Source organism: Neoarius graeffei, chromosome 21, assembly GCF_027579695.1.
Source record: "Neoarius graeffei isolate fNeoGra1 chromosome 21, fNeoGra1.pri, whole genome shotgun sequence".
Lineage (NCBI taxonomy): Eukaryota > Metazoa > Chordata > Actinopteri > Siluriformes > Ariidae > Neoarius > Neoarius graeffei.
In genome coordinates this window covers 44,481,423-44,507,081 of record NC_083589.1, presented here as the reverse complement: position 1 = coordinate 44,507,081, position 25,659 = coordinate 44,481,423, and the positions used below count along the sequence as shown (strand labels likewise).

The 25,659-nt window shown below is 42.4% G+C and overlaps 1 protein-coding gene across 7 annotated transcripts in view; it reads right to left on the bottom strand.

Annotated features, from left to right (window-relative positions):
- Positions 1-25,659, bottom strand: part of foxp2 (forkhead box P2) — a 114,450-nt gene that overhangs the window by 22,768 nt on the left and 66,023 nt on the right. For all 7 annotated transcript variants that reach the window (XM_060903197.1, XM_060903196.1, XM_060903193.1 and 4 more), the window contains 5 exons: positions 20,003-20,140; positions 15,859-15,948; positions 12,519-12,702; positions 10,539-10,752; positions 6,551-6,661 (listed from right to left, as the gene is read on the bottom strand). In XM_060903197.1, coding sequence (XP_060759180.1) covers positions 6,551-6,661; positions 10,539-10,752; positions 12,519-12,702; positions 15,859-15,948; positions 20,003-20,140 — 737 coding nt within the window. The remainder of the gene's footprint in view (positions 1-6,550; positions 6,662-10,538; positions 10,753-12,518; positions 12,703-15,858; positions 15,949-20,002; positions 20,141-25,659) is intronic.

The window sequence follows — 25,659 nt, the reverse complement described above, 5'->3', positions numbered from 1 at the left end:
GCAGTCAATGACGGTTTTCCTTGATTGGATTTTGTCTGCAGGACACAAAAGAAGCTCGCCATTAAAATAGACCTTTATTCCCGGCGAACGCACAGAGGCGAAAAGGTTTTTAAAAGTGTTGTGATGTTCGGTAATGAGCCTCTATCTAAATTATCATTGGTGACAAACCCACAAAGCGCTCTTTGAGGAGACATGGCTATGAAATGCCAAAGCTGCCACTTTCTTTCCTGTAATTATAGGTTAGCTTGCAGACCCTTCAATGATCATTTACAGTACAGCCTCCAGTGCATTAGAGTGAGCTTAAATCACACACACGCGTGCGCGCGCGCACACACACACACACACACACACACACACACACACACACACACACACACGCACACACACACACACACAGCTATGCATTCCCTCTATTCATTTAGAGCAGGCCATTGTTTATGTGCAATATGCAAAATAACAATGTATTCATAACCCTCCCAAAACACGCCAATCAAAGTGGAGGGCATCTAAGAGCACAATAGCGCCGCTACCTTTCAATTACAGCCAAGCCCCAGTTTAAATCATTTCATTTCATCATGGTTATTTCTGCTTTTGTAACTATTTCAGGTCGAATGCTCAGATATTCTCCATTATAAATCAAAAATGAGATGGCTTTAAAACAGAGAGGGGTTGGGAAAGCTGGTAGCTCCCTCCAGCCCATGCCTAATTGCTGTTTTAGAATGTGCATGCAAAGGGGCATTTCATTAATCATTTAATCATGTCCCTTGCAGGGAAGAGGGGAACTAATGTTGCAAATACCCTTTTCATTTCAATGCTCATAATGCTATCTTATGCACTTGATGTATGGCGGATGTCATAAATTACAGCTGCTTCAAAAGGGCCAAGCGCCTTGCCTGCTTTCCCCAAAGACACTTACTCCTTTCTCCTTACCATCAGCATTCTGGATTTATCTCCTTTTCTTGTGCCAAAGAAAGGCTTTGGCACAAGGTCAATAGTTAGCAATGCTTCTACAGATTAATATATGCATATAACAGATATGGGTAATAAAACATTTAAAAACAAAGAAATGCATGGAGGAAACGCATCTAAGAGTGATATAAACTGTGTGTGTGTGTGTGTGAGAGAGAGAGAGAGAGAGAGAGATTGGGGTTAGACGGAGTCACCAATACCTCTTAATGAGGCAGAGGCGGTGGGCTCAGTTCAAACAGAAAGGTGAGGAGAGGATGAGAGAGGCCGTCTGCACAAAGACAGCTCTGAACAAACATCTCTGGAGCTGCCTGTAATTTATGGGTCACTTTATAGGCATATTGATTTTTGTTTTGAGAGAGGGAATAAGAGCTCTGATGGCACTGGGCTCTGTGAAAAAGACTGACAGGACCGATCCACAATGACACTCACTGCGTTTAGCATTCTGTGCTACAGAAATACTGCATTAATACTTTTAACGATACCTCAGAAGAAGCTAATGACAATCAAATCTTAAAATAGTCGACAGGTACTGGAAGTAATGTACATAGCATTGCTGTACAATCAGGAAGCCCCCCAGAACAACCGAGCACACTTACCAGAGTTGTGGCAACCCAGTAGAACTGATATAATAACATCAAAAAATATCTAGATATCAGAGTATTAACCAACCATTTAAAAATGCAAACTATTTTATGACTTCTACATTATTGAGTCAGTACAAAAATATTTTCGAGTTACAGACGTTCGTTTTCCAGCACAAAATTAAATGTTACAGAAAAAAAATGTTTGCAGCTGAGCAGCATACTACATAAGAGACCACTTTTCAGATTAAAAAAAGAAAACAATGAAGGCTACTGGGTTTTGCTGCAAAATTAAGAAGCGAGTGTGACAGTCAAAGTGTCCAGAAGAACTGTGGCTGGTTACACCTACAGCTCTTCTTCTTCTTCTTCACCCGTCCAGTGTGTTCTGGGTTGGGTCCCTTTTCTAGGGTTTCTTGGCTAGGCAAGTGCAGTCAGCTAGCCACTCCTCTGCTGCACTGCTTTTGGTCATGGACAATTTAGAGTAGCCAATTTGCCTAACTGCATGTCTTTGGACTGTGAGGGAAACTGGAGCACCCGGAAAAAACCCATGCAGACGCAGGGAGAACATGCAAATTCCACTCAGAAAGGCCCCTCGTCGGCCATGAGGTTTGAACCACCGTGCCGCCCGCCTACAGCTCATTTCCTTAAAAAAACTGCACTAATTGTACCTGGAGCTACTATTTTTTTCAAGCAAAGGGTCATCTCACACCAGATACTGACTTTGTTTCATTTATACTGCTGTTTATCATATTTTTTAAATGCTGAAACACTTCATTTGATTATTTTTTTTCAGCTATTTTTGGGGGCTGCACGGTGGTGTAGTGGTTAGCGCTGTCGCCTCACAGCAAGAAGGTCCGGGTTCGAGCCCTGTGGCTGGCGAGGGCCTTTCTGTGCGGAGTTTGCATGTTCTCCCCGTGTCAGCGTGGGTTTCCTCCGGGTGCTCCGGTTTCCCCCACAGTCCAAAGACATGCAGGTTAGGTTAACTGGTGACTCTAAATTGACCGTAGGTGTGAATGTGAGTGTGAATGGTTGTCTGTGTCTATGTGTCAGCCCTGTGATGACCTGGCGACTTGTCCAGGGTGTACCCTGCCTTTTGCCCGTAGTCAGCTGGGATAGGATCCAGCTTGCCTGCGACCCTGTAGAAGGATAAAGCGTCTAGAGATGAGAGATGAGCTATTTTTGGTGTACAGCATTTCTTTACATGTGCCTAAGACTTTTGCACAGTACTGTGTGTGTATATATCTTCTGCTGGTCTGATACATGTCATATATAATAAAGTTACTAACATGCTAGCAGTGGTAACACTGGTAGTGTGCTAACAGCAGTAGCGGATTATGCAGACCAAGGGTTTTCAGTGCAGTCCGCTTCTCCTGTGAGAGATTACTGTTGTATAATTTAGGGGAATCCAAAGAGAAGGGGGAAATTTTGGGGACGTCACAGCCAGACACAAAAGGGATGAGAGGCACTACAATACAATCATACTTCATGGCTAACCATAAAATTGTGACACTGCAACAAGCCTACAACCTGGTCAGCACAGCAGCTGGACAGGCACAAACTTGGGTTTTGGCTAACTATTTCTGTGCTGTGAGGCATCCTGTGAATGTTATATTATGTGTATGTTTGGGAATTAGGTATATTATGCAATATTAGCTAAGGTTGGGAGATGAACACTGAGCTGGAAAAATGGTGACTGAGATTGCCAAAGACGTAATAGCCATCTGTAGGACATTTTCTCTGCATATCCAGTAAAAACAAATTGAACTGCATCATCCTTTTTCCCTTTCATCCGCCACACACGTCAAAGAAACCCAAAATGAGAAGTAGGGCAGCAATCTGCAGCTTATATAATAATAAACTTGCCAGGACTTGAAGCACAGAACTTGGGTGGCCTGAATTTATTATGCATTTCTTTTAATTTGACATACTCCCCAAATAAGTTGCCCTGAATCACACCATATGCACAAGGAGCTCGAGGCTACATCTCCAGGTGAGAAACACTTAAAAGAATACTGAACAGCTATTAAATGCTGATCTTGACAAGTTTCTTAAATGCACAGTACAAATTCTTCACCAGCAGCTACAACCCAAAGCTGCCTGACTCCTCTTCAAAGGTAGCATTTGATTCTGACACCTGTTTTATGTAAACCATTTTAGGCGTGTGTACCGGGGTGATGCGAGGCAGTGACTGCCATCGTCTAAAACATTAAAAGCCTCTTCCTGACACAGACAATAGCTCCTCCAAAGCACAGTGACACCAGCCATCTTGATGGCTCAGATCACACAGGCTTTGTGGAGGGGGTTTCAGGTGAAGATTTCTGTACAGGAGATTCTGAGTCAGGGAATGATCAGGGGAGCGTTGTGCTTATTTCAGCGCTACAAACTTGAAACACGTGCTGCTTCACACACTGACTGTTGTGGCAATGCCTCGCTATGCAACATGTCACACACAGATTTTTTAAGGTGTGTCTCTCTGCTTCATTGCTGCTTCAAACTCTTGTGGTTATCAGAGGACTGGCCTCCTACTGTAACCCTGGCTATGTAATAGGTGAGAGGCCGAGAGCTATGGAAAGGGAGATCCGATGCGCTAAGTGCCAGGTTAGTACTGGGACAGGAGACTGCCTGGGAAGCACAGGTCCTGGCACGGGAGGGACTTTTTTCTTTCCTCTGCTTCATTTAATAGTGAGTGGAGTTTAATAAGTTCATCTCATCTCATCTCATTATCTCTAGCTGCTTTATCCTGTTCTACAGGGTCACAGGCAAGCTGGAGCCTATCCCAGCTGACTACGGGCGAAAGGCGGGGTACACCCTGGACAAGTCGTCAGGTCATCACAGGGCTGACACATAGCCCATGTTTACATTAGACCGTATCAGCGGATCATCAGATTAACGTTTTTAAAACGATTAGTGTGCACACAGCAACACCAATACACGATTTGCGTGCACACAGCAATACCAATACATGGATACGCTCGGCTCCGCAGGCATCCTGCGCTCCAAATCACTCCGCCCTGAACAGCGAGTGCCCTCTGGAGGGTGCGCACTCCGGCCCTGCGCAGCTCACAGAGCACGCGAGTGAAGTGAACAAGCTGTGATTCGGGACTGAGCCGCTGTGTGTGTGATCCCAGCGCATATCACTTACCACTTGCAAGTGGAAGGATGGCAAGCCTAAAGACAATCATAACTACACAATGGGCAGTATTTGCATCAGTATTTGCAGTATTTTCATACTTTTATACTCTTTAATGAAAGGTGATACAAGGCGGAAGTCCGCGCCGTTTTTCAGCAGTCGCGTCACATGACCAACGCCAGCGAATCAGGAAGGTGGATGTCACAGTGACGTTGTCCAATGAGACGCCAGCTAGAGCTCAGCACAGCGTATCCGCGTATTCTGAATGTTTACACAGCACCGGAGCTGACACGATCTGGATTGAATACGTGGACGCTGGCAGATTCCCGTTTCCCGGCGTTTCCAGGCGGTTTAATGTAAACAGACAGTGCATCCGCGAAGAAAACGAGACAGATACAGTCTAATGTAAACGTAGCCATAGACACAGACAACCATTCACATACGGTCAATTTAGAGCCACCAGTTAACCTAATCTGCATGTCTTTGGATTGTGGGGGAAACCGGAGCACCCGGAGGAAACCCACGCGGACATGGGGAGAACATGCAAACTCCACACAAAAAGGCCCTCGCCGGCCATGGGGCTCGAACCCAGACCTTCTTGCTGTGAGGCGACAGCGCTAACCACTACACCACCATGCCGCCAGTTTAATAAGTTGATGATCATCATTTATAATGTCGGTAATGTCAGAGAGAACATAGAGAACATGTATACATGTAAGGATTAAAGAGTAAATTCTGCTATTTGTCCATAAATATTTTCACAATTCCTAGTTATTGAATTTATTTAAGCTTGTAAGTGTCTATTTAAGCTGAGGGGCCCGTCGGACAAAAACTTTGTAATTTAATACAAGTTTTATATATATATATATATATATATATATATATATATATATATATATATATATATATATATATAGTTTCATCCATATCTCCATTCTTTTTGGTGTTAACTCTCACTTCTCTAATTCTTCAGAACTACCCAATCTACAAAAAAAAAAGGAGAGATGAACAATGTCTCCACTTTCAAATGCTGTTTATGTGAACTGACGTGGACACTTTCACCAAGCATAACGCATGCAAGATCATTATTTCACAGTTAATTAACAAACCTGATTACAATATTCAAATGAACAGTTCTTCTTTTGACGTTGAGGCACTTGTCTCCAAGTGGCAATGTGATAACCTATAATCTCCAGCACGGCAAACACCTTCTCCTTTGATGGCCCTCACTAACATCCCAGCAACAAAGCAGACCAATTACAAATGAGCTAATTAACTAAATTGTTGATGGAGCATGAAGAATTCATTTCACTCCATTGGCTGCACCATGACAACACTAAATGTATCCTGTTGTGAGGGGATAACATGGCTACACAAGCTGCCGTTAGCTTCTGGCACTTCTCACCATCCTAGCATGCTTTCCTCGTGGCTGGTGCAGTAAACTGACGGGCATTCCAAAGCTCCGGCTCTCTCAGACTGACTGATAATATTGAAAACCTGTCAGGAGCATCACTGCGCAAGTTTTACACTTTCTAACTGACTGTGAAATCTTTCAGCGCCTTCAGTGCTTGTGTTAAAAACACATTCTGTGTGCATTTTGCAGTTTTTTTTAATCACTATTTTAATCAAATATCATTGGAGTAACTAACCAGAGGAAACACCTGGGAGTTTACATTTTTGTCAATGCGATTTGTGATGAATTATGGTTTTGTAGCCAACATTTCTACATGAGTTGGGCATATTAGTGTCCAAAGTAATATTAGGATTCCAGCATTTATCCACGATAAATAACAAATTCTAACATATAGGGTTTTTTTGTTTGTTTTTTTCGTTCATAGAAACAAACTGACACATAATCAAGGATACCTACTTTAAAAACTGTCCAAAGTCCTCGCAGATGCTCTCACAGCCCGGCCATTTGCACACTCCATGACCATAGAGGGAATGTGAGTGTAATGCTCCAGTCTCTTCATGTAACGAGCTAAGAGGATGGGAGACCGAGCAAGAGAGAGAGAGAGAGAGAGAGAGAGTCAGATTCTTTACAAGGGACACAATAGCTAGAGGCCACTTGCACCTGCCAGGTTACAATCAGTGACAATCGGGTCAAAACAGGTCGATGCAGATTCAGCTCTGTTTTCCAGGTCTGACTGGCAGCAAAAGGAGGAGAACGAATTAGAGAAAAGGCACAAATGCTGCTGCCTCTTAGGAAAATCTGCAGAATCATGCACACAACCTCTTCATAGTGCTACTGTCTATTTATTAATTATTATAATTTACAGCTGAGGATTAAACAAAGTGTGAAATATTGGTGGGACACACCAGCCGCGGGAAACGACAATGATACCACGTGATACGATGCAACCTTTCTTGTCCAAACCTGTGATTTGAATTTGACGACTGTCGAAATTAACAACTTCTGACCAAACAGATTCGAGAATATAACAATGTTATGATATAATTACAAATACAGTGGTGCTTGAAAGTTTGTTAACCCTTTAGAATTTTCTATATTTCTGCATAAATATGACCTAAAACATCATCAGGTTTTCACACAAGTCCTAAAAGTAGATAAAGAGAACCCAGTTAAACAAATGAGACAAAAATATTATACTTGGTCATTTATTTATTGAGGAAAATGATCCAATATTACATATCTGTGAGTGGCAAAAGTATGCGAACCTTTGCTTTCAGTATCTGGTGTGACCCCCTTGTGCAGCAATAACTGCAACTAAACGTTTGCGGTAACTGTTGATCAGTCCTGCACACCGGCTTGGAGGAATTTTAGCCCATTCCTCCGTACAGAACAGCTTCAACTCTGGGATGTTGGTGGGTTTCCTCACATGAACTGCTTGCTTCAGGTCCTTCCACAACATTTCGATTGGATTAAGGTCAGGACTTTGACTTGGCCATTCCAAAACATTAACTTTACTCTTCTTTAACCGTTCTTTGGTAGAACAACTTGTGTGCTTAGGGTAGTTGTCTTGCTGCATGGCCCACCTTCTCTTGAGATTCAGTTCATGGACAGATGTCCTGACAGTTTCCTTTAGAATTCGCTGGTATAATTCAGAATTCATTGTTTCATCAATGATGGCAAGTCGTCCTGGCCCAGATGCAGCAAAACAGGCCCAAACCATGATACTACCACCACCATGTTTCACAGATGGGATAAAGTTCTTATGCTGGAATGCAGTGTTTTCCTTTCTCCAAACATAACACTTCTCATTTAAACCAAAAAGTTCTATTTTGGTGTCATCCATCCACAAAACATTTTCCAGTAGCCTTCTGGCTTGTCCACGTGATCTTTAGCAAACTGCAGACAAGCAGCAATGTTCTTTTTGGAGAGTAGTCGCTTTCTCCTTGCAACCCTGCCATGCACACCATTGTTGTTGAGTATTCTCCTGATGGTGGACTCATAAAAACATTAACATTACCCAATGTGAGAGAGGCCTTCAGTTGCTTAGAAGTTACCCTGGGGTCCTTTGTGACCTCGCCGACTATTACACACCTTGCTCTTGGAGTGATGTTTGTTGGTCGACCACTCCTGGGGAGGGTAACAATGGTCTTGAATTTCCTCCATTTGTACACAATCTGTCTGACTGTGGATTGGTGGAATCCAAACTCTTTAGAGATGGTTTTGTAACCTTTTCCAGCCTGATGAGCATCAACAACGCTTTTTCTGAGGTTCTCAGAAATCTCCTTTGTTCGTGCCATGATACACTTCCACACACATGTGCTGTGAAAATCAAACTTTGATAGATCCCTGTTCTTTAAATAAAACAGGGTGCCCACTCACACCTGATTGTCATCCCATTGATTGAAAACACCTGACTCTAATTTCACCTTCAAATTAACTGCTAATCCTAGAGGTTCACATACTTTTGCCACTCACAGATATGTAATATTGGATCATTTTCCTCAATAAATAAATGACCAAGTATAATATTTTTTGTCTCATTTGTTTAACCGGGTTCTCCTTATCTACTTTTAGGACTTGTGTGAAAATCTGATGATGTTTGAGGTCATATTTATGCAGAAATAGAGAAAATTCTAAAGGGTTCACAAACTTTCAAGCACCACTGTAAATATGGACATGGATCAGGAGGGAGACCAATTCTTGGTATTGGTAATAAGAGCATTTTGGTTACACCATTTTATGAGCCAGTTAACACTATTTTTGAAAACAAACAAACAAAACCCAGACACTATGCTATCACCACATCAGGAGATTCATTAATAGCACAAGTGGTACATATAAGGTACAACATACTGTTGTAAAAAGTCAGAAGTCAGTTAAAACTTACCTCAGATGTGTTAGGGCTGAGGAATAAACCTGGCATACAGTAGACTAAGAGGCTCAACAGGTGTGTGTGTGTGTGTGTGTGTACGCATGCCAGAAAGAAAGCACATTAGAAAGACCTCACTGGCTGTTTCACACTCAGCTGTGCTGACACCGATCAGCTCCAGTTAGTAAGCAGCCAGTTCTGACAATTCTCCACACTCAATCATGAGAGGCCTTGGGTCCCGAAGACATTCTGAACTATTAAAATAACGTTTTCTTTCTTTTTTTCAGCGTTCCACCCTCCTTCATTTTTCGCTTTTTTTTTTTCTGGATTCTGAAAGAATATTGCTTATGAGGATATATATATTTTTGAGCAGGGATTAAGTAGCTGCTCAGATTCTATCTACTTTACTCTAATTACACAACACCTGCGCTAACAGTGAAGTCGACGGCTGGGGCTCTGCATGTCTCGCGTGGCAGCAGGAGCCTGAATAATGTATGGAGCAGGTAGAGAGAAATGCAAAATGCTGTTTCACACTGGCAGAACAGCAAACAAAAGGACCATCACATAAATAAACAGCAAAGAAATGTCACACTTGCATCTGGTATTCTGTTTACATGACAGCCCGAGCTGCCGAGGTAATTCCAAAAGAGAAAGCAGGCACTAAATGCTTCATGTACAGTGAGGATTGTTTGTGGCATGCTCCTGTGAGATGATATAATTTCACAACAGTTTATACAACAGCACAGTCCCTCCGTCTCCAGAGAGCTTTTGGCTGGTTTTGACATGCTTTAATAAAGTATTGATGAGCAAGTAAACAAGATAACAGCATGCTCTTCCTTTAAGAAGAAATACAGTATTTCTCGCTCTTGTTCTAAATGGGGACAAATACCACAATACTTTTTTCGGTTTTTTTTTTTTTCAGATGATGTCTTACATGAAAAGGAGTTTAAACAGGCGCCTGTGGCTTGTGTTTGGGTGCATGCGTTGTGCTTATATATGCATTACATGCTCTATTTATGCATGTACTGTATACCCAGAAGGAAGATGTTCGAAAAAGAAAGGAGAAAAAATGTCCAGAAGGAAGATGTGTCGGCTTGAAAGCATGCATGTTTATGTAGTAGACGATATGACCAAATATCATATAATGATACTTAAAGATGTTTACACAACATATGAGGTGCATCACGATATTGAATTACTATAATCCCAATTTCAAAAGGAATAAGGGGAAAATAATTACGCAACTATGCAAATTAGGTTTAACATCACATTGTAAGCATATATTTTTCACTGTGGTCAGTGTTTGCAAGTGATGATACCCATAACAAGCCCTGCGATGACCTGGCGACTTGTCCAGGGTGTGCCCCGCCTCTCGCCCGTAGTCAGCTGGGATAGGCTCCAGCTTGCCTGCGACCCTGTAGGACAGGATAAAGCGGCTACAGATAATGGATGGATACCCATAACACTCAGAAAAGTGTACAGTGAAAATGTCTTGCTAAAAGTTTTATCACCATATTGTCCATCCCTGCACGTATTCATGTGTGCAGGTGTGTCATCTTGTGTGTGCATGTGTACCTCTCTCTGCGGGAGTTGATAGCCGGGGACTGGCCGTTGGACATGGGGTGATGGGTGATTGGTGGAGAAGCTTTGGAGGTGGTGGAGGAGGTAGTGGAGGAAGAGTTGGTAGTGCTGAGGTCCAGGCCGCTGTGTTTCAAGCCATTATCCTCCATGGTGTGGCTGCTGGTCACGTCCTTCCACAACTGCTGGAGCTCGGCGGGGCTCAGGCCTGCTGTAACACACACATATACGGTACAACCAAGGTCAGTCATGGGTGTTTGACCACATACTACTACTCCCTAACAACAAACAGGTTGGCACTGATATGCTAGATAAGACCACAGGTGTAGATTTAGGTTGGGGTGAATAGGAAATGTAAAGCTGTAAAGGGGGCGGCACGGTGGCGTAGTGGTTAGCGCTGTCGCCTCACAGCAAGAAGGTCCTGGGTTTGAGCACCGGGGCCGACGAGGGCCTTTCTGTGCGGAGTTTGCATGTTCTCCCCGTGTCCGCATGGGTTTCCTCCGGGTGCTCCGGTTTCCCCCACAGTCCAAAGACATGCAGGTTAGGTTAACTGGTGACTCTAAATTGACCGTAGGTGTGAATGTGAGTGTGAATGGTTGTCTGTGTCTATGTGTCAGCCCTGTGATGACCTGGCGACTTGTCCAGGGTGTACCCCGCCTTTCGCCCGTAGTCAGCTGGGATAGGCTCCAGCTTGCCTGTGACCTTGTAGAAGGATAAAGCGGCTAGAGATAATGAGATGAGATGAAGCTGTAAAGGATGTAAAGTATCCAGATCAATATTTAAGGCTGTACTTGAGGCTTAAAAGCAGTCTGGCCTCACTGTACTTAAATATGTTCAACAGCCAGCACCTTCTCACTGTCGACAGCTAGAGACAAGACAGATATAAGCCACATATCTTGGTGATAAGTGCGCATTTTTATTTGTCTTCTCACTGACAAGTTAAAAACCAAATGTTAAAAACATACCCTTTTTAAATGTTGATGTTATCCTGTCTTGCTGTGTATGTTATGTCTATGTTAGCATTTCTGCTGTCTTTGTTATGTCTAACAGTTAGTTAACTGTTAAGGCTAGATCACTAAACCTGCTAATTACTGACCTACACACATCCTATTCATCTTTCACTCACATTATTAAACCTGTTCGATAGATTGTTCTTTGCTTTGGTGGTCTTGTGCAGCCTTATAACCTTCATTTAATCCTGCCGTATTTGTCCTTGCAAAATCTAAGCCCATAGTTAAAACAGACACAAGCAAGACTGGCACAAGCAGAATATTAGAAAAGGTGCACCTGTACTGTCCTTCTGACTCTTATGCTCTTCATCCATACTTTCCAAATCTCCACTGTGCCTTTTAAGCATTTGCAGATAGACAGGAAAAAGATCCACTTGAACCTTCATCTCTTTGCTCTGAATGCAGAATCCAAAAGTGCTCGACTGCCAGCAGTGTGGAATTCATCTAGCCACGATTACAGCCTCACAAACAAGCCTCTGTCTGCAAAATCATATCATCATGTAATCCCTCAGCTGTGACGACAACAGTCCTACGCCACAACGTTCCAACCAGTCTGACTTAAGACCTGTTTGCCACTGTTGTTATCTACTAATGCGGCACTGGGTGCTCGTTCCTGCCAAAGCAAATGGCAGCCCTTCATTTTCTGGGCTCGCAGAATGAGGCAGTAAACAACAACAACAATAACAACACCAAGCAGTGAGGGAGGAGGAGGAGAGAGAGAGAAAGAGAGAGAGACAGAGCGAGAACAACAAGCAGGCAAACACAGGCACCAGCCCTGAAAAACAAGACAGAGACAGCGAAAATACAGGCAGAAGAAAAGAGGTGAGAGAAGAGTGACAGACAGATAGCACAAGATCAACAAGCAAGACGAAACATGAGGAGAGACAAACAGGGAGCGAGAGCGGAAGAGAGAGCTGTGCACAGACAGAGCATGTGAGTGCGAGTCACGTGATGGTGGTGGGTTTACCTGGTGGGAGAGTCTGCGCAGGGAGGGCACTCTGTCCAGGGCCTGGGGGCAGAGGAAGCAGGCCCTGCCGCTGCATGCTGAGCAAGTGCTGCTGCTGCTGAAGCTGCTGCATCTGCAGGAGCTGCTGCTGAAAGACCAGCTGCTGTGCCGCTAACTGCTGCTGATGCTGCTGCTGCTGCTGTTGCTATAGTGAGAGTGTGATACACAACGCACACACATACATACACACAAATCACACACATTAACAAGCAAGTGGGAGCTCAACATACATATGACTCTACTGCGCTTACGCTTCTTTTCATCCCTGTCACTCCCTCCTCCTCATGCTCTCTCTCTCTCTCTCTCTCTCTCTCTCTCTCCCAAGGGTGCTAGGAGGATTGAGGAGTGTATGGTATGAGTGAAGGCGGAGCAAGGGGTAAATCTTAACCCCCCTTTTCTGATAGTTAATTATCTTGCATTTCAAATGGTCTATTAGTGCTTATGAGGCTGCAGAGAGAGCAGAAGAGAGCGAGAGAGAGAGAGAGAGAGAGAGAGAGAGAGAGAGAGAGAGAGAGAGAACAGTCAGCCCCCAGCTCCCCTCCCTCTACCTTGTTTACTGCCAGCTTAGTCGGCTTCTTACATAAGGCAGAGAAAAACAACATCATCCATAACAACAACAACAAGCAACATCAGAAAAACAGGGCAGCTTAGAGTGAGCAAAGCACAGCCACACTATTGTTCTCCTGTCCAAAATCAGAAATTCATGATACTCTAACATTTTGTCAGCTTAATTTATAGTCACTAAATCAATAGAGTATAGGTGATTACAAGAATTTTGATGTTTCCCTGTACTGAGAAAAGCACAGTAAACGCGTTTGTTTGATGGAAGCCTAAGGGTAGTTGCTGAATTCTGTCAAGAAATGCAAATTCAAAGCTATGACTGTCCGAGTATGACACAGATACGAGAGAAAGTATTACCGAAGCTGTTGCTATGCAGTTTTGCCCAACTTTCAAACAATGGACAGATATAGTAGTCAATCTGGTTACTTCTGTTTTCCTAGATGTCTTATGGTCATGACAGATGTTCAGATAAAACCTGAGGCTCGTCTGTGTTTACTTTTTCATGACATAATCACAAATTCTTCCCCCTGAAAAAGCTGTTCCATCTTGGAGTTAGCAAATGCTGTATGTTTGATAGAGCAGCATGGTGGTACAACTGCCCTTAGGCTTCCGTTATAAAGAAGATTCAGGTAAATGAAGTTTTCATTTATTAGTACAGGGAAACGTGTGTAGCGATTCTGTGATAACTGAGGGGTTGGATAGAGGTTAGGCTGAAATATACACTCGTGTGTTCCTTTGAAACAAAAATGGATTAACTTGAAGCACATAACTGAGAATGGAAAAACTTACATATATATATTTTATAATAATAATAATAATAATAATAATAAGTTCAATTTATATAGCGCCTTTCTCAAAACCCAAGCTCGCTTTACAATTATAGGGAGAAAAAAAAAAGTTCACCAAATAGAGGCCAGGATGTCATTCCAATGGTGTAGCAGCCACAGTCCCACCAAAAGGCGCACGAAAACAAGTCCCACACCGCCAGCACAGCTGTTGCGATGCCGCCAGGCAACATCACTCAGAACACCATGCCATGGATCCACAAAACGAGCACAGAAACACCGCCATGCAGAGTGCCGGCATGTCCCAAACCGCCTGCACAGCCGCCGTGACGCCACCGAGTAACATCGCTCAGAACATCACGCCAAGCACTAAAGCACAGAACGCTGGATAACCATGATGTTAAAATGAGCAACGAGCTCACTGCAGTCTATAGCTAGGAGCACAGGCATCACTCACGGCGAACCAAGGCCTGGAGGGAACCGACGCCCAAAACTGGGTCCGGAGCCACACCACAACCGGCGGACAAAAACACCCAAACAAAAACAAACATCAAACTACACAAACAAGAAAGAAAGAAAGAAAGAAAGAAAGAAAGAAAGAAAGAAAGAAAGAAAGAAGGGAGGAAAATAAAATAAAAAGCTCCACTGAGAAGCAGCAGCCAGAATGCACACGACACACTCTCAGCCGGAAACGGACTGCATATTTATGCTGCATATCATGCGATTGACATTTCTGTATTCTATCTGTACTGACGTCTGTCAAAAGTCTACCATTCTATCGTATTTACATGCCCTATGAACTGAATTCATTACCAGGTTTTTGGCGCCAGTTTTAAAAATGTCTGAGCTTTGGTTCTCAGTGGACTCTGCTCATGGTCTCTGGAGGTCTATTAGTAAACTAGGATCTCTAGCAAAGGGTTTCCACAGACACTCTGAAGGCTTCAGCACTTATTCTCTTCTCTTGTCAGAATATATTACAACCTAGTACTCAAGTCAGAAGAAGAAAACATCCCATTTTTGCCTGGAATTACAAGAGCAAGCAGAGTAGAGCAGGCCCCGGAGGAGCTCTTCAACACATCACACTTCAGCCTTGGACATGTTCTCTGCTGTGGAAGACCTTTCTGTTTTAGTTTAGGGTGGGGGTTATAGAGAAAGCACAACTTGTGATGCGCTCACTGGAAAACAGGCTGCATAATGGAGCGAGTCGTCTGGATTGGCCTCTGAGTCTCAAGAGAAATAAGGGAGCAATTTCTATTCCATATTTGATGGTGGAGGCCTGAAGAAATTCTATTCACAAATCCAAACAGAAACAAAGCCTTCGGGAGGTCATGCCTGCTTCCTCTCAGCTCTGCATAATGGGACACAGGAAGAAAGAGATGAAGAGACAGGGTGTGTGTGTGTGTGTGTCTGTGTATGGGGGAGGGATCTGCCATATACCTGATCAATTTAACCGCTTCAACACGTTCTGTTTGGATTTGGGCCCCCCACGTGCTGTTTTGTTTTTGATGCCTGTCGCCCGGTGTGTCTCTCTCTCCCCCTTTCTCCCTCTCTGTCTGTAAACTGACTGTCAGCGTGATTTATGAGCGTGTTGTGGACGAACTTTTCAGTTCGTCAGCCCGGACCGGCAGCGTTGCTTCATTAATCAGTGGACCCTGTGTACATCTGTCCCATCCTGCGTGCTATCCTGGGCCTTTAACAGCACTCTCGCTTTGCATCCTCCAGCAGCCTGACACCTGCCAAAGCCTGTGTCTGTCTGCCTGCCATACTACACTGTCAGCACAGAGCTCTCCTAGCAGCCATTAGAAGTTTCCTTTAATGTAAAAGCAAGACTCCTCCCAGTGTTTTGCACAGAGTCAGCAGAACCAGCTTTAATGCTGAGACTGACTGTAGTGCAACTTTCTGCTGTCACTAAAGCCACTAAATTCTGTGTGTGTGTGTGTATGATTATGCTATACCTCTTTTGCCTGTTTGCTGGGGTGCTGTTGCTGCAAAAGCTGGAGGTGAAGCTGCTCCTGCTGCTTCTTGTAGAACTCCTGCAAGTGTTGCTGTGGACAAACAGTCACATATTGAGTGAAAAGATCCTCTGAGCTATAAAAAGCCAGCACTAATAACAGAGGCTAGGACAGCAGTCTAATCAGTGCACAGTCAACTGAACTGACAATGCAGTTTGTTATAATCTTTTAGGGGCTTAAGCTTTTATTACCACAAGCATAATTTTTTTTTTTTTTTTTTTACAAGACATCTGAAATACAAGTGAATAATCAAATCCAGAGTCCGTCCCACATAAACACCCTGATCGAATACTCCAGCAGTTCTCCATATGGCCCTCCTGCATGATAGTCCAGCAGGAACGATTAATTACTTGCGCTATATATTTTTCCTCTGATGCCCTGACAGGCAGTGAAATGCTGAGGAGCACTCCGAGGAGCAGATTCATCACTGTGAATTAATGCCTTTAACACACTTCTACTCAGCGCCATGAAGAGCAACTGTGCTCAATGTGGACCGCATGTCTTTCAGATGAAACAGCACCAAGTCACTCAGAGCTGTTAATGAAGATTTTATTAAGCGCAAAGCTAAGGAAGCTAGGTCTTCCCAGCACTACGAGGAGAACTTTGAAGGAGGTCTAAATTTGAGTGTCAAGTTCTACATAGCCTGGTGAATGAAGCCAGGGCATGCTGAAGTCTCTCCTGTCAGCCTCACTTATGTCTTTACTGCATCAGTCCTTGAAAGATGTCCCTACTGAAAACACCTAATTATACGCCTGTCCATTACTGTTTCCCTCATCTAATGTCAAGAATAGGAGCAGTGGAGGAAGGGTACGTATACTTACATATGTCCGTATCTATGGATATCTGATATCAGTTTGGGAAATTTGACAATATAATTATGTCACTCAAAGTATTGCATGAATTCAAGTGGCCATGCTTTGACAATACTGAACAACTCCAGTGCTATTTGTAATAACAAGCGAATGATAGAAGTAAAGATATTGTTTCTTCCCAATTACTTACATTTCCTGCCTTTCTTGGTTGAATATTTTTTAAACATTGATTATTATTATTATTTTTTGGCTACTTCCTCAGCAAAACTTTAAAATTGTAATGTATATTATGTCTCATGAAAATATACTAAAGAATTGTAACATGATCTTTTATGTAATATTGTCCAGTCCTACATATTAAAAAAATTAAAAATAAATAAAAGGAGTACAATGAACATATTCATGTGCATAAATATTACTGATGCTTTTTTGGGTAATTTTGTAGCTGAGCACAATAAGTTGATTACTCAATACTTAAAATAAATAGTCTTCAGACGTGCGAAGAATTACTTAGCTTTGCTGCACAGCTCCAGTTTAATAACAGAAAACCAACATTTCCCATTTTAGACAAAGTAGCAAAACCTTGACAACCAATTTAATTCATTTACTATCTGAATGCATTTGAATATTAAAGAGCCTATAATTTTACACTGGCTCACTGAGTGAACATTAGTAGGAGTGCTACAGTGCCTGTTCAGATTGCATAAATGGTAGACAAAAACCGTGTTGCTTTCTAAAACCAAGATCCCCGGCAGAAAAATCATAATTTTTGCATGAACTTTTAGCAAATAAAAAGGCATCTGAAACTTTACTCACAAATGACACACTACCTGAGAATGGCTTCTTATTCACTATATATGATCACTACATTGCATATAACACAATTGCCTTCTAGAATTCACTTAGTACACTGTACACCCAATAAAACACTTTGACATTTCTGATTCATCGCTGTCTTGTGCTCAGAATGAGTTCTATGAGTTTGACAAGCAAAAAAGCCACACCATGCATTCACATTTTAATGATAAATAATCTATAGACCTGTTTTAGCAGAAAAAAATCAGTTTCAAGTAGTATTTTGCGAATTGATTAGGTGGTTACTAATGTGATCATTTAACTAGAGCAGCGGCTACAATTATCGACATGTTAACGATCTTTTGGCCGTTGCAAAAGTAGGAAAGACTTTCAATACATAAATTGTGCATGAATAATTACTCAAACATCCACTAGGAAAAAATGAGTTGATTCCTGATTACTTAGCGTATCAGATCACGTAACACCGTTCCACAATTACCGACATCCAGATGATCTCATCTCATTATCTGTAGCCGCTTTGTCCTGTTCTACAGGGTCGCAGGCAAGCTGGAGCCTATCCCAGCTGACTACGGGCGAAAGGCGGGGTACACCCTGGACAAGTCGCCAGGTCATCACAGGGCTGACACATAGACACAGACAACCATTCACACTCACATTCACACCTACGGTCAATTTAGAGTCACCAGTTAACCTAACCTGCATGTCTTTGGACTGTGGGGGAAACCGGAGCACCCGGAGGAAACCCACGCGGACACGGGGAGAACATGCAAACTCCACACAGAAAGGCCCTCGCCGGCCACGGGGCTCGAACCCGGGCCTTCTTGCTGTGAGGCGACAGCACTAACCACTACACCACCGTGCTGCCTGATCCAGATAATTATTTATAAAAAAAATAATCGGTATGTGGTATTAAGTTAACAAAACATAGCTTTTATTTAAAATTTGTTTTACATCGACTTATATTTAGTACAAAATATCTCATCTCATTATCTCTAGCCGCTTTATCCTTCTACAGGGTCGCAGGCAAGCTGGAGCCTATTCCAGCTGACTACGGGCGAAAGGCGGGGTACACCCTGGACAAGTCGCCAGGTCATCACAGGGCTGACACATAGACACAGACAACCATTCACACTCACACCTACGGTCAATTTAGAGTCACCAGTTAACCTAACCTGCATGTCTTTGGACTGTGGGGAAAACCGGAGCACCCGGAGGAAACCCACGCGGACACGGGGAGAACATGCAAACTCCACACAGAAAGGCCCTCGCCGGCCCCGGGGCTCGAACCCAGGACCTTCTTGCTGTGAGGCGACAGCGCTAACCACTACACCACCGTGCCGCCCCAGTACAAAATATATTTTATATAAATATATCGATGTCGGTCCTTGCATAAATAAGGAAGTAATTCTAATGTTTGTAAACAAATGAATTGATAATGTTTAACCTGTGCCAGAAAACCTTTTTGTTCCACTTTCTACCGACTTTCTAAGTATTTTCATAGCTCACATTTTGTTAATCATACGTTGTTTGTATTAATTTCTAGTTTTGCAGTTTACCAATAAATGTCAACAGGGAATTGACATTGTAACCACATGAAAATCCAGGTCAAAGGTCGATTTTTTTTCAATTGAGACTTTAAATTTACATCTAAAAATATAAACTGTCTACTGATATTGTAATATATGGTAGATATTTACAATAAAATGCAAAAAATATATTTTCTGAATGGAATAGAAAAATCTGAATATTTCAAGCATGTCATTTTTTATATGCTAGGAATTTAATTCTGGTCTAATTCTATTTATTGCAATCGGATTCCAAATACGCTATAAGAATTCCATTCTGTTATCAATCAGAAAATAAAAATTATTATAAATCACAGCACTTTTATTTTTTTTAAAGTACTTCATCTACTTCAACAATGTTACACAAAGATCGATCCATAACAGTTGTAAATGTCACTTAATTCCACAGGGTGTCGATAATGGTGGACACCGGTCAAAATGATCACTATTATCGACACCTCAGGTGACTTCTCAAACGCGCGTTTAGATACAAAATGGCGACTGTCAAATGAAAGACTAAGAAACAAAGTAGGTTTCGACAAGGAGATCATGAAATATTAGTGAAGCTGATGAGTAAAAACATGTCCGTGATCTTTCCACCATGCTCACCTATGATGATAATGTCTGGGTTTTCCTCAAATTGATTGCTGACTGTGCTAAAAAAATTCCATCTCAGGTAATGAACTGCGTCATCAGATGACAAAATCAAAGGGCGAGGGCGGGTCTTCCGGTTGATTACTTAACCAATAATAGCTGTTGTAACTGAAACTCACCTTTGTAAAATTGTTTTTTTTTTGGTAAATCTGAAAAGGTGTCGATAATTATGGACTGTTGATAATTGTAGCTGCCGCTCTAGTGTCCTAAGAACTAAGTTCTGTGTGTGTAGATATGTACCTGCTGCAGCATGACTGCCTGCTGTTGCTGTAGAAGTGCCTGGAGCTGCTGAGGCGAGAGGACCTGCTGCTGAAGGATCTGCTGCATCTGCTGTGGAGTGATGACCTGTGGACTCATCATGGCCACTGACACTGGCACCTACATGAAGACAGAAAGACAGCGATCAGCGTTATCCCTTTTTCTGATCACTTATACATGCAAGATTGAAGGATTGCTATCTCTTTTAACTTGAGTTCCCTCAGTGAGAAAAGCACAAGGATTTTTAGACCTTCATGCATTTGGATTATATGAATAGGGATTAATCACATGAAAATAAGACAGATTCAGATTTAATGGCTCAGTCCACTGATCGGAGATGCATTTAGGAACTTTAGTTATACAAGTGTAAATGCATCACATTGTCAAAGCCAAACCAGAGCGCCTTCTAATACATAACCTGCAAATACGGTCACGTGGCCCATAAATGTACAGCTTGACACCGTTAACTAAATTAAAAATGAAGGCAAAACAGATTGTTAATATGGCAAAACACCTGCAAATGAGGAACTACACAGGAAGTTGGTGGTCAATTATTATGATATGCATATAATGCATAATGCAGCAATCAGATATCAATCAGAGACGCATCTGATGACACGTGCAGATGCATGGAGTTTAGTTATACAAGTGTAAATGCATCACATTGTCAAAGCCAAACCAGAGCGCCTTCTAATACATAACCTGCCAATATGGTCACGTGGCCCTCTGTTTAAACGGGCTGTGTGTGTGAGTGCAGGTCTTCATTCCTCTTTCCCTGCTGTGACCAAATCACCTGTTTGTTCTAGTTACAACAAAATAAGTTCAATTACCAGTTACGTTGAAAGTTTTTCAAGTTTCAAGCATCCAGAAGCAGGGCTCGAAATTCGCGGTGGTCCGGTCACCCGAGGCGACTTAATTTGTCATTTGGCGGGTAATTCCTGTCACTAGCCAGCCTGGCTGGCTAGTTGAAAATAAAAAAATATATATGAAGCGAAGATTCAGACTAGGGCTGTGCGATATATCGAATATACTCGATATACCTCTGAAAATTCTGTGTGAGATACATATAATTATTATATCGTAACTATCGAGTATTTTATGGTCATCTGCCGACTTGCGTTTGTTTCGTGTTTGTTGCGTTTGTTTAAAAGCTTTTCCGGTGGTTTTCTCCCTGTACCTCAGGCAGTAACGTGAGAGGCTGCCTAAGGGTAAAAAAAAAACAATAACGTCACGCACTCACCAACCAATCCCGGGCGACATCTCGGTGCTGAAAGGAACTTGCGGGAAGATTTTCTAGTTTCGGATTACAGCGCTGACTCAGTTCGTGCAATTGCTAGTGTTGCATAGGCTACTGTGTAAGCTCTGTCAATTTCAGCGACAAATTAAAAATGAAAGAGGACGAATTAGTTCCTAAAAGAACTAGTAAGGGGTCAGTCATCCGGCATTTTTTTGGATATCGCGAGGAGGACGTGGAACAGCAAATGCCAATTTGTAAAGTGTGCAAAAAAACAGTATCAGAATACTCGGGTCTTGAAATAAATGCACATTAGTCATGAACAATGGTAACTACTCTCATCTCATCTCATTATCTCTAGCCGCTTTATCCTGTTCTACAGGGTCGCAGGCAAGCTGGAGCCTATCCCAGCTGACTACGGGCGAAAGGCGGGGTACACCCTGGACAAGTCGCCAGGTCATCACAGGGCTGACACATAGACACAGACAACCATTCACACTCACATTCACACCTACGGTCAATTTAGAGTCACCAGTTAACCTAACCTGCATGTCTTTGGACTGTGGGGGAAACTGGAGCACCCGGAGGAAACCCACGCGGACACGGGGAGAACATGCAAACTCTGCACAGAAAGGCCCTCGCCGGCCACGGGGCTCGAACCCGGACCTTCTTGCTGTGAGGCGACAGCGCTAACCACTACACCACCGTGCCGCCGTAACTACTCTCTTTTGTGTTATTTTTGACAGAAGTAAAATTCATACATGAACAAATTTTGGCGAGTCGATTTTCTGTTTGGCTAGTTACTTTGGAAGGTAACTAGTCCGGCTGGCTGGTGAAAAAATATATGAATTTCGAGCCCTGAGAAGCATAATGCTTCTTCTGGACACTGGGTTTTTTTTTAATCATGTATTTGAATAATTTAAAAACAGGCTGTCAAACTGTGCGGAACACAATTTTTTTTTTTAAAAATACAGTTTCCTGATATAAATATAAAGTTTAACCTGACACTTGCTTTATTATTATCAGTGTATATTTAAAGTATAATGTTCAAGGTTGCCTTATTTTTTAGTTTAAAACATGGTGTGTGTCAGTAGTCAGTAAGAGGAGTGAGTGGTGGACCATGAGGTGCGAGCATGGTGTGTGGTGTGTCGAGGGCTGTAGAGACACGGGTGCTCCTCGCGATGGCTAATCAAGCTGCTTGATTGCTTTCCATACATCCGAGCTCTTGGGGCCTTGACACGTCCTTGTTTTGCTCTCCTCACTCGCCCTGGCTCAGGTTCCCCTCTTTGATTAGCAGAGACATTTGCATGGTCACTACACATTTTTCATTTTAGAAGTCATTATGCATTAGCGCTCCTGATCGCCCAGCTTGACTAATCCTGATGAACTGAGTCGCAGAGATGAAGGTCACACTCTATCCTCACTGCACATTCATATTCAAACAAATCCAAGCACCATTCTTCATTAGACTGGCCCCAAAACTCAACAAGCTCTGCCATGGAGGAGTTGAAACACACCCACACACACTATCACTTGCTTTAACACTCTTGGGGGAATGTGAAAGTGATAGGAGAGAAAGGGGGAAAAAAAAAGAAAAAAGAAAAAAAAAATGAATAAAGCAACAAAGTCACAAATTAAACAGCTGCATGTAATTATGCAAATGTATGCTTACACCTTCAATGTTATTAAACCTTAAGACACATTTGTGATGTGTAATTACCCCCAGGTTCAACTGGGGTTCCGCGTCGGACTAAACGACAATACAAAGACCAAAGCATAGAAGCGCAAGAGATGTTCTCATTACGCTCATTATTTGTCTATTTAAATGAGCTTTTGGTGAACAACAAAAGAACCGTCGCTGCTTCTACAGTCCACTGAATGCAATAAACATGTAAATTTCACAACAATGAGGTATTAGTTTATTTATCTCTCCAGTCCGATTATGTGCAGTAAAACAGGCAGTGAGTGGAAAAACGTGATTCTTAATCATTTCAGAGGCACTGAGCAAGAAGCCCACCCTCACAAAGGGAGAGAGAAAACAGCAAACAAATGAAGTCAGGAAGCGCCTTTCAGCCTTTCATTAGCTTTTTAGTGGAGAGATGGGTGATAATCATCTTCATTTCATCGCTCTTCCAAACAAAAAGAGGCGAGAGGAAAAAGGCAAAGTGGAAGGCCCCGACCCATTCACTGGAAACCCTGCACAATGCTAATTCCTGCATTTAACGGCGTGCTTTTCTGCCTGACGTATCAGAGCTTGAAAGATGAAAGCAGATAAGTAATTGCTCTCCTGGTTCTTATTCTTCACTGACAACCCATAAATTTAATTTTACACACACGTTCATTTACATTTTCGAGTATATGACATGATAATTGGTGGAATATAACACCTCCATTCTGCTGGATACTGCACCGGAGGATGATTGACAAGTCGGGTGAATTGAAAGGAATGGAGGCTGAATTGCCTCTCCTGGAAATGATTTTGCAGAGAAGGGACAAAATTAATGAGCATTTACAGGAGGGGTCGAGCGGTAAACATGCACACACAATAGGCAGCTCTCTCGCAAGGATGCCACACCAAAAACAGTCATAATGGCAAAGAACAAACCCCCAGTGGCACGGCCAAAATTCTATTACCACACACATACTTGTGACCAAATGGGATTCTTAAAGAATCATCTAAAATCAGTCCCACTTGAGACATTAACTGGGAATACTGATTAGAGTATGTTTTCATTGGAAGAGTAATAAAGGCCAGGAACCAGACGCAGGTTTGCTTTAGTTTCTGTTTGTATTTGCAGCCTTTCTGAACTACTATTAACATAAATATGATTCAACATTAAGATGGCCTATATTATATTACCTGATGAAACAATAAAAAATATAAAAAGAAAGAGGAATGATTTGTATTAACTTGCTCTTTGCAAATCGCCAATTCCAAATTGGACAGTGATCACAAAGCAACACTGGCCTTCCTGAAGAAGATGACGAGGCAGATCTTTATCGGGATCATACCACACTCACAGAATTAAAAAGCTCTTCTAAATTCTTGCTTTTCTCATGAACAGCAGACCAGACTCTAGATGTTAAGAAAAGTATTAATATGGCTATAGATTAGGAGAAACAATGAAACGATATGTAGAACTTCCAGGGCCGGATCCAGCTCTCACTAACAGGGTGGGCCAGGAAGGTTTTTTTTTTCTTTGGGGGATATATATATATTTTTTTACGCGGTCCGGTTTCCATCAAATCGTGCACTCTGATTGGCTCGCGAGCGGTCCGGAATCCTACGATACGGACCCCGGTTACGGATCTTTGGTGACTCGCTCATTCACAACAACAACAAACATAGTATCAATTTTTGGCAACATTTATTTTTGCATTTCTCAGTATAATAGCATTAATTTTACAGCATGGATAGCGATAACAGTGTTCACAGCGAAAGCGAGTTTTACTACTCTGATGAAGACGAAATAAAAGAAAACATTTCAGGAGAAAGCCGAAAACCTGTAACTGTTGCTAACGCCGAGCAAAAACATGGCTGAATCCTGAATGACTCAATTTTGAATAAATAGGGGACTACATAGGCGGCAAAATGTAGTTTTTTTCCTGCCATGGAAGTGCACTTGTATACCGAGGACGAAGCCATTTACATTACAGCTGTGAATGAGGATTCAAAATGCTGGCTTGCTTTGGCTTTGTTTTCCCTTTCGGGCGCTCTCATTTTCTGTTAGGATTTGGTAAAGGAAAAAATAAATATATTATTTACCAGCTTAAGGTTGGTCCATATCGTGAAATACCGTGACCTCGGCCTTGAAAATACTGACCAAGGCCTCTGGGCTGAGGTCAGTATTTTCAAGGCCGACGTCACGGTATTTCACGATACGGACCTCCCATCTGGTAAATAATATATATAATTTACCAGATTATATATTATATATTCCTCTCTCTTTCTTCCCCTCGGGTGGGTGGGCCAGCCTTGTCATTGGGTGGGCCAGGCCCATCCTGGCTCCCCTGTAGAGCTGGGCCTGAAAACATCAGAGGAAACTTATAGCACAGGCTGCTAAAGCTAGCTGAAAAAAATATTGGTAAAAAACAGACTTTACATTGACAAAAACGAGACAGACCTGGATGTTTTAAGACATAAATACCGGGTATACCTTACAACACTATAGTTTATGTTCTCTTTTCATGGAAATTGTGGTCTTTATAAAAATTTAAAAGTAAGCAAAAAATTGTAACCTGGCATTAGCCCTGTCACAGTGCTATGATACAAAAAAGGACCAACCTGAGGTATAATCAGTGGAAACTCTGAAAATCTCCAAGTCCTGTGTGCATTGTGTTCATTCTCTATACAGGTGAGAATAAGGCACCACCTTACAGTACAGCCTCTTATTAAGAGCTGAGA